Source organism: Taudactylus pleione, unplaced genomic scaffold, assembly GCF_031769625.1.
Source record: "Taudactylus pleione unplaced genomic scaffold, aTauple2 ptg000032l, whole genome shotgun sequence".
Lineage (NCBI taxonomy): Eukaryota > Metazoa > Chordata > Amphibia > Anura > Myobatrachidae > Taudactylus > Taudactylus pleione.
In genome coordinates, this window is record NW_028284434.1 from 2,326,565 (window position 1) to 2,343,072 (window position 16,508).

At 41.0% G+C, this 16,508-nt stretch overlaps 1 protein-coding gene across 1 annotated transcript in view; it reads right to left on the reverse strand.

The window, feature by feature from the left end:
- LOC148538908 (uromodulin-like) overlaps nucleotides 1-16,508 on the reverse strand; it is a 202,808-nt gene that overhangs the window by 110,673 nt on the left and 75,627 nt on the right. Inside the window, exons 4-5 of the mRNA XM_088451929.1 lie at nucleotides 12,535-12,773; nucleotides 2,677-2,790 (exon numbers count right to left, since the gene is read on the reverse strand). Coding sequence (XP_088308055.1) covers nucleotides 2,677-2,790; nucleotides 12,535-12,773 — 353 coding nt within the window. The remainder of the gene's footprint in view (nucleotides 1-2,676; nucleotides 2,791-12,534; nucleotides 12,774-16,508) is intronic.

Below are 16,508 nucleotides of genomic sequence, written 5' to 3' on the forward strand. Positions count from 1 at the left end.
TTGTTTGGTCGACATGGACGAAGGTCGACATGACAACAAGTTGACTGTACAGAAGGTCGATCTGTAAAAAAGGTTGACAGGTTCAAAATGTCAACAAGGAAATGTTTGACACATAAATGGTTGTCACATTTTTTGGGGGTTAGGGTTAGGTTTAGGCACTTATCGGAGGGTTAGGGTTCGGCTGCTGAAGGGACATTTAGGTTCAGGTACTTACTTTGCGGTTAGGCTTAGGCACCAAGGGCAGGGTTAGGTTTAGCGTTAGGGTAAAGAATAGGGTTAAAAAAACAAAACAACATCTGTCTACCATTTTGGTGTTGACCATTTCCATGTCAACCTCTTGACCTTTGTACCTGTCGACCTTCTCTACTCTCTAACATTTGTCATGTCGATCTTCTTCCATATCGACCTTTGGGTGTTGACCTTTTCATTGTCAACCATTTTTATACACCCATATGCAATTCTTTTCTACATAACGTACTCAACACTCCTGTTAGTGCAGTAATTTTCAAGCTTAGAAGAATGCTGTTATATGTATAAATATATATATGCTTCTGTTTATATACAATATGCATTAACCTTGCTTGTATGCATCTAAGTGTTGCTATTGTTGTGCTTACATGTCTGCCATGTAAGCACATAAAATAATAGGACAGCTGGTGTAGTAATGTATTTATTCATATTTATTTATTACGTTTCTTATAAAGCTCAGCATATTCTGTTGCCCTTTACATTTGGAACTATTAGTATTGATAGTATTAGCAAGGTTCATAAGTGCACTTTAAATGATACTGTAGACACTATGGGCTCTATTTACTACAATCCGCATTTGTAATGCAGATTGTAGTGTGATAATCCCTGTGATATTAGGCAATATAACAGGGATTTACTACAAATCCATTGCAGGGACAGAGCTTGCGATAAAGTTCCGGTCCCTGGACTCAGGTAAGTTTGTTGTTTTTCCTTTTTTTTGCAGTGTAGCAGTGTATCTATTTAGACCACACAACTGATCATTGGGGCCAGCTCCGGGCTCTGCTCTGCCCGTTATAGCAGAGCAGGAGTCTGGTAACCGGGGGAGACCCTGGATATTATCACAGGGCTTCCCCCAGTATTTTTTCACATTTTATTTTAGTAACTTGCACACAGATTACATTTCCCATTACAATTATGGGAAATGTGATCTGATTACTAAAAATAAGTGGTACTTAGGGGTTGGAGTAGAATTTTTCGAATTCTACTCCAATTGCCCTTTAGTAACTGTAGGTGATGCTAAAATAATGTGAAAAGGGTGTGAAAACACCCTTTTTCACTATATTTTTGTAAAAATAATGTTAATAAATAGAGCCCCTTATAATGTTGTCAACATAAAATTTAGAAAAGCATAATTCACAACTATTAGGGCTCTATTTATTTATAACAAGGATGTATCAAATATGGCATGCAGGGACAGAGCCTGCTAGAAAGCTCTGGCTGTGCAAATCCTGCACACTTTTATGGGTTTCTTTTTGCAAAAAATACCCTGACAGTGACAAAGCATTGCTATGACTCCTCCCCCCCATGCCGCTGCTAAACTTACACTTACCTGCCCAACTGGTACTCCAGTGAGGTCCCCTGGGACTCTGGTCAGCTGGTCTCTTGGATTGTGCTAAGTAACCCCAATCAGCTGCTCTGTATCATAAAGAGGCTAACCGGGGTCACACAGCAGGATCCCGGAGACCAGCTGGCTGGAGCCCCAGAGGACCTCACCAGCACATCAATAACCGGTGTGGGTGCAGGTAAGTGTTTTTTTTTTTATTTTAACTTTTTCACTATGATCAGTGCTGCAGCCTATCAGACATGCCATGTGATCACAAACACCTACTGGAGCTCTGCTTTCCCTGCCAGCAGACAGAGATGGCTGAGTTAGAGTAGGAGAAATGGGGGGAACGCTGCTTAATACCATCTCCAGGTGGCGTTCTTATCACAGGGCATTTACTTGTGTAAATTGGAGCCAGACCACCCTTTACAAGTATGGGAATATCAATCTTCTTACTATAACTATGCAAATTAAAGGGCTTGGAGTATTTTTTTGTGAAAACTGCTCCAAAAGCCCTGTAATACATTTATTTGATACTAAAATAATATGAAAAGGGTCACATCTTTTAGTAAATAAAAGATTGAGAAACAGGGCTTTAATGATTCAACAGTTTTAGCCCTCAAACCAAAGAATGTGTTTCCACTACCACAAATAAACATAAAAAACAATGTATTTATCAGAAATAAAACTTCCACAATGCTATAGCACTCAGAAAACAAGTGTTCTTTACTATCAATGAACATTTGAAGCTGTCAGTTCTACTCCTGTCTGTGACATCACCTTTCAGCCTCAATGTATACTGGAGACCCCTGGTGATTTGGTTGTCCTCATTTCAGTTACCTTCCTGCTCTCTGAGAGAATATGTGGTTAGTATGATTAGGTTGGGTGCTTACACCCCGATTTGAGGAATAAAATAAACAAAAATACTTGACTGTCCTTGTATCATAATTTTAGCACATGTGTGCTATACACTTTTAAGGATGTGCCTCTATGGTGGGCTACTGCAGTGGTACTGTCCCCAGACTAGGATTTTCCAACCAGCTCTAGACTGAGGTACACATTTCTGTCAATACACTAATATATAAACAAATACTGTTACTTACATCAGTGTCTGCATATTGAAAAATATGTCCGTAGCTGCTAGAAGCAATATCTTTGTAGATCTGAAAATCGTAATCAGATGTACTTCCACATGGGTATGCATACAAAATATAGACCTGTGAAAGACGAGCCAAAAATACATATTTACTTGTAACCCCTTATGTAATAAAAACTTTGTTTAAAAGTAAAACAATTACCCTGGAATTAAACTATATAAATAAAATATTTATAATTTTTTTTTATTATTTTATTATAAGTATGTATGAACCAAGGTGCTGTTGAAAGACAAAAATGAAACTAAGGAATAGGAAAAACACTGCTGCATGCATACAACAAATATAAAGATCAGTACACTCTACGATAATTAAAATGTAAATAGTGTTGTAAATATGCTAAACTCAATAGATTTGATATTACAAAAATATATACAAAAAATAGAAAAGTTATATTACATATAATGTCCTTGTACAGACTGGGAATTGCTGTTGTAGTGAAGTGGAATCTAGAAGGGACATTGTAGCGGGGACACAGGACCTCAATTTACTGTCTAAAACACACACTATTAATGGCGAATACTGGATGCACATCTAATACCAGCATAGCTGTTATGGCATCAGTAATCCGCTGAGCAACTGGGTGACTGTTGTCATACTTGCTCCCCCTTGCAAAGGGTTGTTTACCAGTCAATTGTTTTGTTAAAGTACTACAAGTAGACTTCCTCTTGGTCCCCTTCTGGGATGAAGACCCACTCACAGCAGCAGCAGCAACAGGCGTAGCAGTCAAGAATCCTTCTGAGGAATCACGGATAGGAGATGAGTCAGTCATTCTTCTTCAGAAATTGGATGCAGGACTACTTCTGATGAAGATTGAGGATGTTGATGATGCTATTGTTGGTGGTGGAGATCGCAGGCACTTGGATGTAACAGAGAGGAGGTGACATTGGACTGCTCGTTGTTACATTTTTGTTAGCCAAACTGTCTACATTTTGCAAACACGTTTGATGAATGTGCTGCAAGTGATGCAAGAGGGAGGATGTTCCTAGATGGTTAAGGTCCTTACCTCTACTCACTCTTGCTTTGCAAAGGGTACAGATGGCTTGAAAGTTGTTGTCCGGATTTCGGTGAAAATAATTCCACACACGAGAGGAGGAATTTTTTGTCTTTTGCCCAGGTATGACACTGGGCTTTTTCATACCATGGGCAACAACTGTTGCCTTATTTGCACAAACAACATCCTCCTCAACATCAACATCCTCATCAGCAACATCCTCATCCTTATTAGCGGCAGCGCCAATTACTACAGGAATATCATCCTCATCCTTCTTGTGCAATTCCACAGTAGCATCAGTGAAGCATGGAGGAGGAGGTGTGATGGTGTGGCCCTTCTGCGGTGATGGCATGGGGGTGCTATTATTGTGATTTATTCAAAATTCAAGGCACACTTAACCAGCATGGCTACCACAGCATTCTGCAGCGCCATGCCATCCCATCTGGTCTGTGCTTACTGGGACCATCATTTGTTTTTCAACAAGACAATGACCCCAAACACATCCCTAGGCTATGTAAGGGCTACTTGACCAAGAAGGAAAGTGATGGAGTGCTGCGTCAGATGACCTGGTCTCTACAATCACCCAACCTAAACCCAATTGAGCTAGTTTGAGATGAGTTGGATTGCAGAGTGAAGGGAAAGCAGCCAACAAGTGCTCAGCACTTCTGGGAATTCATTCAAGACTGTTGGAAAACCATTACAGGAGACTACCTTATGAAGCTGATTGAGAGAATGCCAAGAGTGAGCAAGACTGTTATCCAAGCAAAAGGGGGCTACTTTGAGGAATCTAAAATATAAAACATATTTTGATTTGTTTAACACTTTTTTGTTTACAACATAATTCCATATGTGTTCTTTCATAGTTTTGATGTCTTCAGTACTAATCTACTATGTTGAAAATAATTTAAATAAGCAAAAACCATTGAATGAGAAGCTGTGTCCAAACTTTTGACTGTTACTGTATATATCCTTGATCTGTATATGTGTGTATATATATATATATATATATATATATATATATTGTGATAGGATCATTGGTAAAGTGGTCTGTGGCAGGTACATTTGTCCCAGATTCCTGCCTTATGTGTTTTAAACCTCCAGGAGAAAGTCTGCAGTGTAGCAGGCTTGAGTCTCGGCTTTTTGAAAAGCCGGTTTGGGACCTGGGGGTTGTGGGTGAGAGGAGAGGGAGGGCTCCACCCACGGCCACTCCAGGTTTTGGTTCTCGCAGCCTGGTAACAGGTTGTTAGGGTTTCCACCTGAGAGTGGCCAATATATGCCTAGTGTGTTGAGGGCTGATTGTCTCACCTGGGAGAGCAGGCAGGGAGTTTGCTCAGAGACACTTGGAAACCTAACTGTGAGTGTTGTGCTGTGCCTTTGTTGCTGGCGAGGGCATTAGGCCCTGCCAGGTTCTGGTAGTGAGGGAACTACCTGTGAAGTTAGTGCCCCGACAGGGCTAGGATTTATATTTATGTTTTCTTTATATTTCTGACATTGTACAATAAAGACTGGTGCCGACCAGCTTGTACTTGCATCCAGACTGGTGTGCTGCTTCCCTGCTGCTGTGTGTGTGTGTAAGGAAGGAGTCCTCTACCCTGGAGAGGGACCCCCTAACCTAACTGTGTCACAATATGGTGGAAAATGCGGGCAACCACACACACTGAAGTTGCAGCAAGAGGAAAACTTTCCATTTAAAAATTAAAGGGACAGACACCCAATTTGTGAGTGTAGAAATAACACTGTGTCCTTGGAGTCCCATAGAGGAGGTGTCAGCCAATGCTCAGAGAGGCAAGGTTCAGCTTCCAACCTACACCCCAGGACAAAATGGAGGACATTATTAAGGCCTTGCTCCAAGCTACAGCAGCTCAGCAGGAAGCTACAGCAGCTCAGCAGGAGACTAACAGACTTGAACAGGTCTCCATTGAGGAAAACAGCCAGGCCATAAGAGAGGTTGTACAGCACCTGGTCGCCCGGCCCAGAGAGGTTACTACTGGTCCTCCCACCCCCACTCACTCCATACGAGCCAGTCACTTCCTCCAAAAGATGACTTCGAGTGATGATGTGGAGGCCTATCTCACCGCGTTTGAAAGAACGGCCGAAAGGGAGAGTTGGCCCAAGGAGCAGTGGGCAAGTCTGGTGGCACCTTTTTTGTCTGGGGAGCCACAAAAGGCCTATTTTGACTTATGCCTGGCTGATGCCAAGGACTATAAAAAACTAAAACAGGAGATCCTAACTCGCTTGGGAGTCACCACCTTTGTTCGTGCCCAACGGGTCCACCGCTGGGAGTTCTATAGGGACAAGCCTCCATGTTCACAGATGCATGACCTCGTCCATCTGTCCTCAAAATGGCTACAGCCCGAGACGCTGATGGGACCACAGATCGTGGAAAGGGTCGTGATGGACCGGTACCTGTGATCATTACCTGTGACTCTGCGCAAGTGGGTGAGCCATGCAGACCCTAAGTCCACGGACTAGTTGGTCGAGCTGGTGGATATGTACGTGGTGGCTGAGGAGCTGATGAGTATGCCCCACCGAGCCCCGATGGCTCACCAGCGAACTCCCACAGACACTGGTAAGACTGTTCCAGGGGAGAAGGGTGCAGGGCGGTGGAATGTACCTAAGACTGAGGGTGTAGAACCTGGAGACAGGCCTGCCAGGCCAGGAAGGTTCTTGCCCCGAAACGACTAGACAATAATATGACTCAGTGTTTCCGATGTGGTGGCTTCGGACATATTGCCGCTAATTGTTCACTTACAACTGAACCTATGCAATGTGATACTGCTCATGTCTACCGCAGGGGGTCTTTCTTTGCACAGACAGCCTGTACGGCTGACCGGCAGGTTGAGACTGATAAGCACATGTGTGTACTCACTGTAGATGGCAACCGAGTAGAGGCACTGTTAGACTCTGGTAGCTTGGTGACACTTATAAAAGCTGAGCTGGTGAACCCCTTGAGGCATACAGGGAAAACTGTTGGTGTGACTTGCATACATGGGGATACTCGATATTATGTTACGGCCAAGGTGAACATCGAGACACAATGTGGCTCTGCTATAGTTTCTGTGGGTTTTGTCCATGGTCTGGTGTACGATGCAATATTGGGGAGAGATTTTGCTCACTTCTGGAAGTTGTGGGAAAGCCGTTTTGTTCCAGAGGTGAACAACCCCGATCCATTTGAGAAGGTTGTCGATGTAGTGGAGGAGGGAGTTTCTTCTGAGTCAGAGTTATTCCCTTTTTCTACTATGGTTGGCGAACTAGAGAATGCAGAACGTGACGGTGGCCCGCCAACTGATGTGCCTCCCATTGAGGTGGGAAGTGTTGTTGGGCCAGGTGATCATCTGCCTGATTTAGAGGTCAGAAGAGAGGTCTTTGCCATGGAGCAGTTGAATGACCCTACTTTGGTAAAAGCCAGGGAGAATGTAAAAGTATTTGATGGTAAACCCGTAGACCCTGATAGTCCTTTGTCCTATCCCCACATGGCAATGTGTCAGGATATGTTATATCAGGTGACTAAGAAGGGGGAAGATATTGTGGAACAATTAATAGTTCCCAAAGCCTACAGAAGAACAGTGTTGGATCTGGCCCATGGTCATATAACGGCAGGCCATCTAGGGGTAGAGAAAACCACTGAGCGAATAATGCAGAGGTTTTCTGGCCCGGGCTTCATAAAGAGGTGTCTGACTTTTGCGCATCCTGCCCTGAGTGTCAGTATCATGCTCCCAGGCCACATTTTAAGGGTCCACTAGTTCCATTGCCTATTATAGAGGTGCCGTTTGAAAGAATAGCGATGGATTTGGTTGGACCCTTAATGAAGTCTGCCAGGGGACACCAGTATATTCTGGTCTTAATGGATTACGCTACCAGGTACCCGGAAGCGATCCCGTTGCGCAATACGTCAACCAAGACCATTGCCAGAGAGCTAGTTCATGTCTTTAGCAGGCTGGGTATACCCAAGGAGATACTAACTGACCAGGGTACACCGTTTATGTCAAAAGTCATGAAAGAGTAATGCCGCCTGTTCAAAATTGAACAGTTAAGAACTTCGGTTTATCACCCCCAAACCGATGGGCTGGTCGAGAGGTTTAACAAGACGTTAAAACACATGCTTAGGAAAGTGGTCGACAAGGATGGTAGGGATTGGGATTACTTATTGCCGTATTTATTGTTGGCCATAAGAGAGGTTCCCCAGTCCTCCACCAATTTTTCACCCTTCGACTTGTTGTATGGGAGACACCCAAGGGGGTTACTAGACATTGCCAAAGAGACATGGGAGGGGCAGTCTTGTCCTTACAAAACGGTGATTGAGTATGTTTCTCAAATGCAGGAGAGAATTGCTGCGGTAGTGCCGATAGTGAGACAGCACCTGGAACAGGCTCAACAGGCACATCAGAGGGTATACAACTGCAATGCCCGGTTATGCAGCTTTGCTCCTGGGGACAGAGTGTTAGTGTTGGTTCACACTGTGGAAAATAAACTTTTGGCTAAATGGCAAGGGCCCTTTGAAATTTTAGAAAGAGTGGGACAGGTCAATTACAAAGTTTACCAGCCGGGGAAAAGAAAGCCGGAACAGATATACCATATAAATCTATTAAAGCCCTGGAAAGATAGAACGGTACTGTCGGCCATCCGAGCCCCTCCAGTAAATCCAGGGCCCTTAGTTCCCGAAGTGACAGTGGCAAAAACCCTGTCGGCAATTCAACAACAAGAGGTCAAGGAGTTTCTGATCAGAAATAGGGTGCTGTTCTCTGACGTACCTGGGAAAACCTCGGTCATTAAACATGACATAATCACTGACCCAGGGGTTAAAGTTAATCTAAAGCCCTATAGGTTACCAGAAGCACAAAGAGAATCAGTGTCAAAAGAAATTAAAAATATGCTAGAGTTAGGGGTTATTGAAGAATCACATAGTGAATGGTCAAGTCCCATTGTGTTGATTCCAAAGCCCGACGGGAGTGTGCGTTTCTGCAATGACTTCCGAAAGTTGAACAGTGTTTCAAAATTCGATGCCTACCCGATGCCAAGAGTGGATGAACTGATTGAGAGACTAGGGACGGCAAGGTATTTAACCACTCTTGACCTAACCAAAGGGTATTGGCAAGTACCGTTAACCGAGAGTGCCAAACAAAAGACAGCTTTTTCAGCACCAGAGGGCTTGTTTCAGTACAAGATGTTGCCCTTCGGGCTACATGGGGCACCTGCTACCTTCCAAAGAATGATGGACAGGATTCTAAGGCCCCATAGACGGTATGCGGCTGCTTATCTGGATGACGTGGTCATTCATAGTCCTGATTGGCAGTCTCACTTACCCAGGGTACAAGCAGTGTTGGACTCCATCTATAAGGCAGGTTTGACAGCCAACCCAAAAAAGTGTTGTCTAGGCATGGAGGAAGTAAAATATCTGGGATACACCATTGGCAGAGGCCTGATAAAGCCTCAGCTCAATAAAGTTGATGCCATACAAAACTGGCCACGGCCTCTGAATAAGAAGCAGGTGAGAGCCTTCTTGGGAATTACGGGGTACTACAGGAGGTTTACACCCAACTTTGCCACCATGGCAGTCCCACTGACTGACCTGACCAAAGGCAAACAAAAAGTCATGGTAGAATGGAGTTCTGAGGCAGAGAAAGCTTTTCAGGAGTTGAAAGTAGCATTGTGTTCTCAACCAGTCCTGATGACTCCTAATTTTGAAAGGGAATTCATAGTACAAACCGATGCATCAGAAGTAGGTATAGGAGCGGTCCTGTCCCTGAACAAGGAGGGTGAGGAACACCCTATTTTCTATCTAAGTAGAAAGTTGAATGTACATGAGAGAAACTATGCCACAGTGGAGAAGGAGGCATTGGCCATAAAGTGGGCATTAGAGGCTCTCAGGTACTACTTGGTTGGAAGAAAGTTCAAATTGATCACTGACCATGCCCCTTTGAAGTGGATGTCCGAAAATAAGGACAGTAATGCGAGAATTACGAGATGGTTCTTGGTTTTACAAACTTTTAAATTTTCAGTGGAACACAGGCCAGGAAGCCAGCTGGCCAATACTGACGCGCTGTCACGCGTTCATTGTTTGGGGGCTTCAGTTGTTCCGCCCCACAGGTCGAAACAAAGGGGGGGATATGTGATAGGATCATTGGTAAAGTGGTCTGTGGCAGGTACATTTGTCCCAGATCCCTGTCTTATGTGTTTTAAACCTCCAGGAGAAAGTCTGCAGTGTAGCAGGCTTGAGTCTCGGCTTTTTGAAAAGCCGGTTTGGGACCTGGGGGTTGTGGGTGAATGGAGAGGGAGGGCTCCACCCATGGCCACTCCAGGTTTTGGTTCTCGCAGCCTAGTAACAGGTTGTTAGGGTTTCCACCTAAGAGTGGCCAATATAAGCCTAGTATGCTGAGGGCTGATTGTCTCACCTGGGAGAGCAGGCAGGGAGTTTGCTCAGAGACACTTGGAAACCTAACTGTGAGTGTTGTGCTGTGCCGTTGTTGCTGGCGAGGGCTAGGATTTATATTTATGTTTTCTTTATATTTCTGACATTGTACAATAAAGATTGGTGCCGACCAGCTTGTACTTGCATCCAGACTGGTGTGCTGCTTCCCTGCTGCTGTGTGTGTGTGTAAGGAAGGAGTCCTCTACCCAGGAGAGGGACCCCTAGCCTAACTGTGTCACAATATATATATATATATATATGTATATTAGGGATGTGCAGGCTCGGATAGGTTCGAGTTTGCACGTTGAGTTCGGATTTTTCCCTCCAAAATAACGGAACTCAGAAAGAGGCTAAACATCATCTTACATGGACGAACATCATCATTTCTGGACAAAAGTCCAGGAATGATATGATTAAGCGAATTACAATGGTTCAAAGCACTGTTATAAATGGACACCAGGAGAGTGCAGGTTTTATACATACATTTTTTGCTTGGCTTGAAAGAGGGTGTTTGTTACATCATATGAAACTTCGATGCTATGTTTCTTAAAGATCTGTTAAACTGACAACCAATTCCGAAGGATGTGAAGCAGGATGTTGTGGTTTGTGGTGATAATATATTTTCTAATGGGCTCTACTGTTGATATGGTGAGTGCTCCTTTTAAGTTTACAGTATATTATTGTGGAGGCGCAGGGACTGAGATTCTGACCTGTGTTTTTTGGAAGCACCCCAAAAGCTGAAGAACGTACTGGGTATTTTTTCAATTGTTTCAAAACCTAAAGACATCTATATCAGTGCATACTGCTGTGATATTGAATTCAAAATTAAAAAAAAAAGTATCAGAGCCCTTTGTAGCTGCAGTAAGAAGATAATACAAAATAAAGTTTATGTGGATATAATATCTTGCATAAAGACTGGTACTGTATCAAATCAGCAGATAAAAATGTAGTGTGAGGTTCTGCAATATTCAGCTGTGCACATAATGGCTAATTACTTGAGAAAACAAGATAAATAATATTTATTTTTTGCTTAACCCTCTGTATGAGGAACACATATTTACAAAATAAGGTTTTTACTATCCAGATAGCTGGTTAGTTTAAGTGTTACCACACCAAAGCTAATTAAACTAAATATTAAGGATATAATTAACAATAGTCACATGGCATTTTACATTTTGAGAATGTTTATTTGCACACAAGAAGTCCCTTGCCCAGCGGAGCTCATCACACTGATCAAAGTCAAAACCTGAAGCTCTGTGCATACCTCTCAGCTTTTCTTGTGGCTAAAGGGTCTATGTACTAAACCTTGGAGAGAGATAAAGTGGATAGAGATAAAGTACCAACCAATGAGCTCCTATGTCATTTTTTAAACACAGCCTGCATAGTGTGGGTGTCAAGCAATCTTCTCTCACACCCTATTAAAATAATACCACATTTTGTTGCAACAGTTTCTACAATTTAAATAAATGAAAGTAACATTTTAGCAGAGCTGGGAAGTCAGTATCAGAATCAGAGACAAATATGGGTGGATTTGGAGTCCATAGAAATTTACCAACACCAACTCCAACTCCAGCTAAAAAATAAAACATATAATATTATACATCTCTGCGCATGAGATTGATCATTATCTTATAGAAATCAGCAGTAGGAGAAAGCCAATAAAAGTGTTGAGACTGAAAGTAAAACCAATCCAAGAAAGAAAAAACAGCAAAGCAGTGGTTGTTTTGTTGGAAATAAAAGGAAAATATTTATAGGAAAGCAATTGGTAATTAATTTATAAAAGTCTGTAAGCAGAGGACAGCTTGTATTTTATCATGTTCTGTTATTCTTAATTTTATATATTCTTTAGCTTTAAGGTTTAGTATATCATCTGTTTCTGGTTAAAAAAAGTATTAAATGCATAGTTTTTTGCATATATTATGTACTATCATGGTTTTCAATTTCCAAGAATATTAATAAAATAAATATATTTCATGTACAATCAATCTATGCAGCCATATGATTTACTTGGTGATGATAAATATGCCTTGTGCTGCCATTTGACTAGAGTCTGTTATTACTAATTAATATACATTAATATACATTTGCCAATTATGAAGGAGTCAGACAGTAGTAAAACAGAAGCATTGGAGTTGAAGGTTTGGTGTACAGGCTCAACAGCTCTGCATTTTAGGTAAAATGTGAGCTAACACAGGCCTGGTACAATAAGGATGTTTGCATGAAGATGTGTCTCATGCAGACCTTCAGAAATACTCATATATGCCTGTTATTGGTGTATCGGATGTGTGCAGCTCTGCATAAAGTATGTGCTGAAATAAGCTATTTTTGCAGGCTCCTTTATTATCATTTACACCCACATAATCTACATAATCTACATAGACCCATTAAGTCTGTTATATCTTACCGTTGCTTGCTTAGAGTCCAGAAGAGAAAATATGCGATTGACTGTATCAGTGTCATTACTATCCTTTGCTGAGGCATCTGTGGCTAATACAATTATTGAACCTGATGGGCTTACTTCCAATGCTTGCAGCAATCCAGCCATCGCATAATTAGGACAGTCACCGCCACCATAGATATTAAGCGAATTAATGTAATTGACAAAGTCGTTGGCAGAGCAAGTGGTACTGAGGGGTCCGATATCTGACGAAAACAGAAATAATAACTAATAATCAGTTGCAGCAGATATTATAATCAATTTGGTCCAATTCACTACAAGTCATGGTTTCTTGTTTTTAATGTAAAAAATATATTCTTCAGACACTAATCAAAAAATGTATGAGAGATAAACTTATTTTCCACTTGTTTGAAAATACATTTTATAAGTAATTTTATATGTATCAAGTATACACAGATATGTGAAATTGTAAATATAAGGCTGCAGTCATCCACTGTGAGTTTGTGGAAACTCACTGAAAACTACAGGTGAAGAGAAACAGCGTCAATTAGCTAATAAAATATTACCATGGCACTGGTAGCGGGCGTTAGCAGTGGTGGGGACACGGCGACAGTGTGTGAGTTAGCCAGGTGAGTATCCGATTTTCTGCTGTAGCTTAGAAGGGCTGATATAATGTTATTACAAACAGCGGCTGAGGTTAAACAGCATAGATGGTGAAAGCATTTCTATGAATAAAATATATGCTGATTTGATCTCCTTTGCTTATATTTCCTAGCTCTATTTATCTACTGCACAATTAGGCTGAATGCATGCTGTAGCAAATTAGAAATAGCAATTGCTGGTTAATAATCCATTGGAATAATGTGTCTGTGAAAGCTGCTGATACATGCATTTGTGCCATCTGGCTTTATTAATTCATCAGCCCTATCAATTACAACATACAGTATAACAGTTGGAGCATACACTGAAGCATGGACAGGCTGATACAGTGTAATTTCAAACAGCAGTTGTCAAACAGCGCAGACAGTGAAAGCAATTCCATAAATAAAATATATGCGGATTTGATCTCTGTGACACATATAGATCAGCGATATTTGTCTACTGTATAATTAGGCTGAATGCATGCTGCAGCAAACATAAATTAGTATTTATACGGAGTTATTCAGTCACAATGGAATGACTGGTGGTGCTATAAATAATTATCAAAGCAAATGCATGATCATTATCCAGGATTATTCTGAGGACATGGAAAGTATAATATATAATTTGAATCAAGGAATAACTACCTAATAAATCCACAGTGACAATAAATTAATTTGTGCCCATACGAATCTCCTGATGGGAGCAACTAACAGTTTTGAATGTGGCAAATCAGTGGTTAATATTAAACATCACACTGTTAAATTGTAATTTATAGCATGGACTATTAGTCACATTTGCAATAGACCCTCCACAAGTGAGCAATTGAATCATCCCACAAGTGAGAAATTGAGTCAAAAATACAATTTACTTTAGTGATAAGAGATTACATTTGTACCCGGAAGTAAGATAATAGACACAGATAATATATATATATATATATATATATATATATATATATATATATATATATGATACATAATATACATTTTATTCCACAGTATAGGAAGTAAAATGCACATTATTCGAGCAGTTTAATACAGAGATTTGTCATATCAATAATTTATGTAATTAACTGATTTCATACAGTAACTAGATTCTAAATGAAGTAAGGATGGCTTCAGCCACAGAAAATATCTTTTGAGTATCTGTGCAGTATTGAAACAAGTTGTCGAAATGTAACATGTAGATAGTAATGTTATGATACATGAAATTACTGCAACATATCATTTTCAATCTCTGGGGTATTGAATACACAAACCTCGTTACAGGTCTTTTAGATATAAGATTTAAAACAGCAATAAAAATATAAAAAATTTTTGGAAAAAGTTTTTATTTTAAAATTAATAAAAGTTATATTTTATGAGTTCATATAAATGTGATTGGTGCTTTATACAACTATCTCTTTTTTTTCTATATCACATTCTATCCCTTATAGTGTCAGAATATTTTTTATGAATATATTACAATGCGGTATTACTTACCAACAGCATCACTCTCAATACTTTATGAATTATACACTGCAGTATGATGAACCTACAGCATCACTCACAATATAGCCAGCAGCATCACGGTATTTTGGATACACTGGGGGTATGGCATTTAGCATCATAGTGTGGGGTACAGCACAAAAAATATTTTTTACTTTTTTTTTTTTTAATTTTGAATTACTTTTTTTTGCAGCCTGTGAATGGACAGCACATTAGATGGACAGCACACCCCTTGATGGAAAGCACACCACACACCTGTATTAGCAAAGGAATGATAAATTACACAGCCCCCTGGACATAGCACAGCACACCATGCCTGTATTGGACAAAACAGCCCAGCACAGCAAACCCCTTGATGGGCAACACAGCCCCCTGGACAGAGTACAGCACACCCTGCCTGGATTGGACAACACCGCCCAGCACAGCACACCCCTCTATTGGATAGCAGCCCAGCACACCCCTGTATTGGATAAAACAGTCAAGCACACCCCTGTATTGGACAACACAGCCTGCCTTGGATGAAGCACAGCCTGACAGCCTGCAACTCAGCAAGCAAATGGCGCCGATCACCGCAGGTAGGGATTTATATACAATTCAAAACCCGCGAGAATCACAGCGGGATGATGATGTTTTGCCTCGTTTTGGGATCCGAGTCAGGTGGGAAAACCCGAGCCGGACTCAGATCCTACTCGGATCCCCTATGTTCGGGTGGGTCCGGTTCTCAGAGTAAGAAAAAGATGGTGATAGGGCAATTGATATAAATTTCTTATGGGAGAATGGATGGACAGTGTGGGTTTTAGATCACACCTAATTGACCTGTCACAAGGCAGATGTATTAAAAGAACATATATTTAATACAAATTAAATCAACATTACATGTTAAAAAGATGAATGCCATCAGTTAACACAGAGAAACACATCATCATTATTATTATTATTATTATTAAATTTTATTTATAGGGTGCCACAAGTGGTCCACAGCACTGGGGAAGGGGGTTAGGTTTAGGCACTTAGAGGGGGGATTAGGGTTTGGCACTGTGGGGGAAGGTTAGGGTTATGCACCCCTAAGGAGGGTTAGGGTTTGGGGGGTTAGGTTAGTTCATACTTACCTGGGGACGATCTGTATCTTCAGCCGTGTCGCCTGCCGCTGTCGGGATTTGAACCACCAGACTTGTGTCCGGCGGTAATTCATATGTATTCCGCGCTATCACCATCTTTTTTTTTAACTTATTTATCAGGTGCCCACTGTGTTTAAGACAGCAGCAGCTTATATAACTTCATCTATTGTCCACATATTGAATATTCATCTTTCTGGTTACCACACTGCATAGGTGTCCATTCAGCGCAGTCACTCTTTATATTATCTGGTTCTCAGAGAACTGGACCAGCTCATCTCTACTGTAGTTTTTATGTACTTCTGCTTTGTATTTTTCTATCATGTGTCTATGTTAATTTTATTTGCATACTGCCTTATACTCTTGGTGCAGATTATGCTAGGTGTCCTGCTTTAATAAAACTTGTTCTAGTTTTTAATATTCCCAGTTACCTAAGGAATTTTGTTTTCTATACATATTTTAGGGGTAGATTCTCTGGGCAATTGATCATGTCCCCCAACTTTTTTTACATATATTTTATGCACATTTTTTGCACTTTTTTTTACACAACAACATATAAATTGCTTGTAGCAATAAGGGTTTTATGCACTTTGCACTTTAAAATAGTCATTTAGTTGTACCACAGGGTCTGTTTCTATTCACACTAATTACATAAGCACGTTTGTCACTCTACATTAGTTTCATTACTGAATATATATATGTATAATTAGAAAAGTTGTCATACCACAGCACTCAA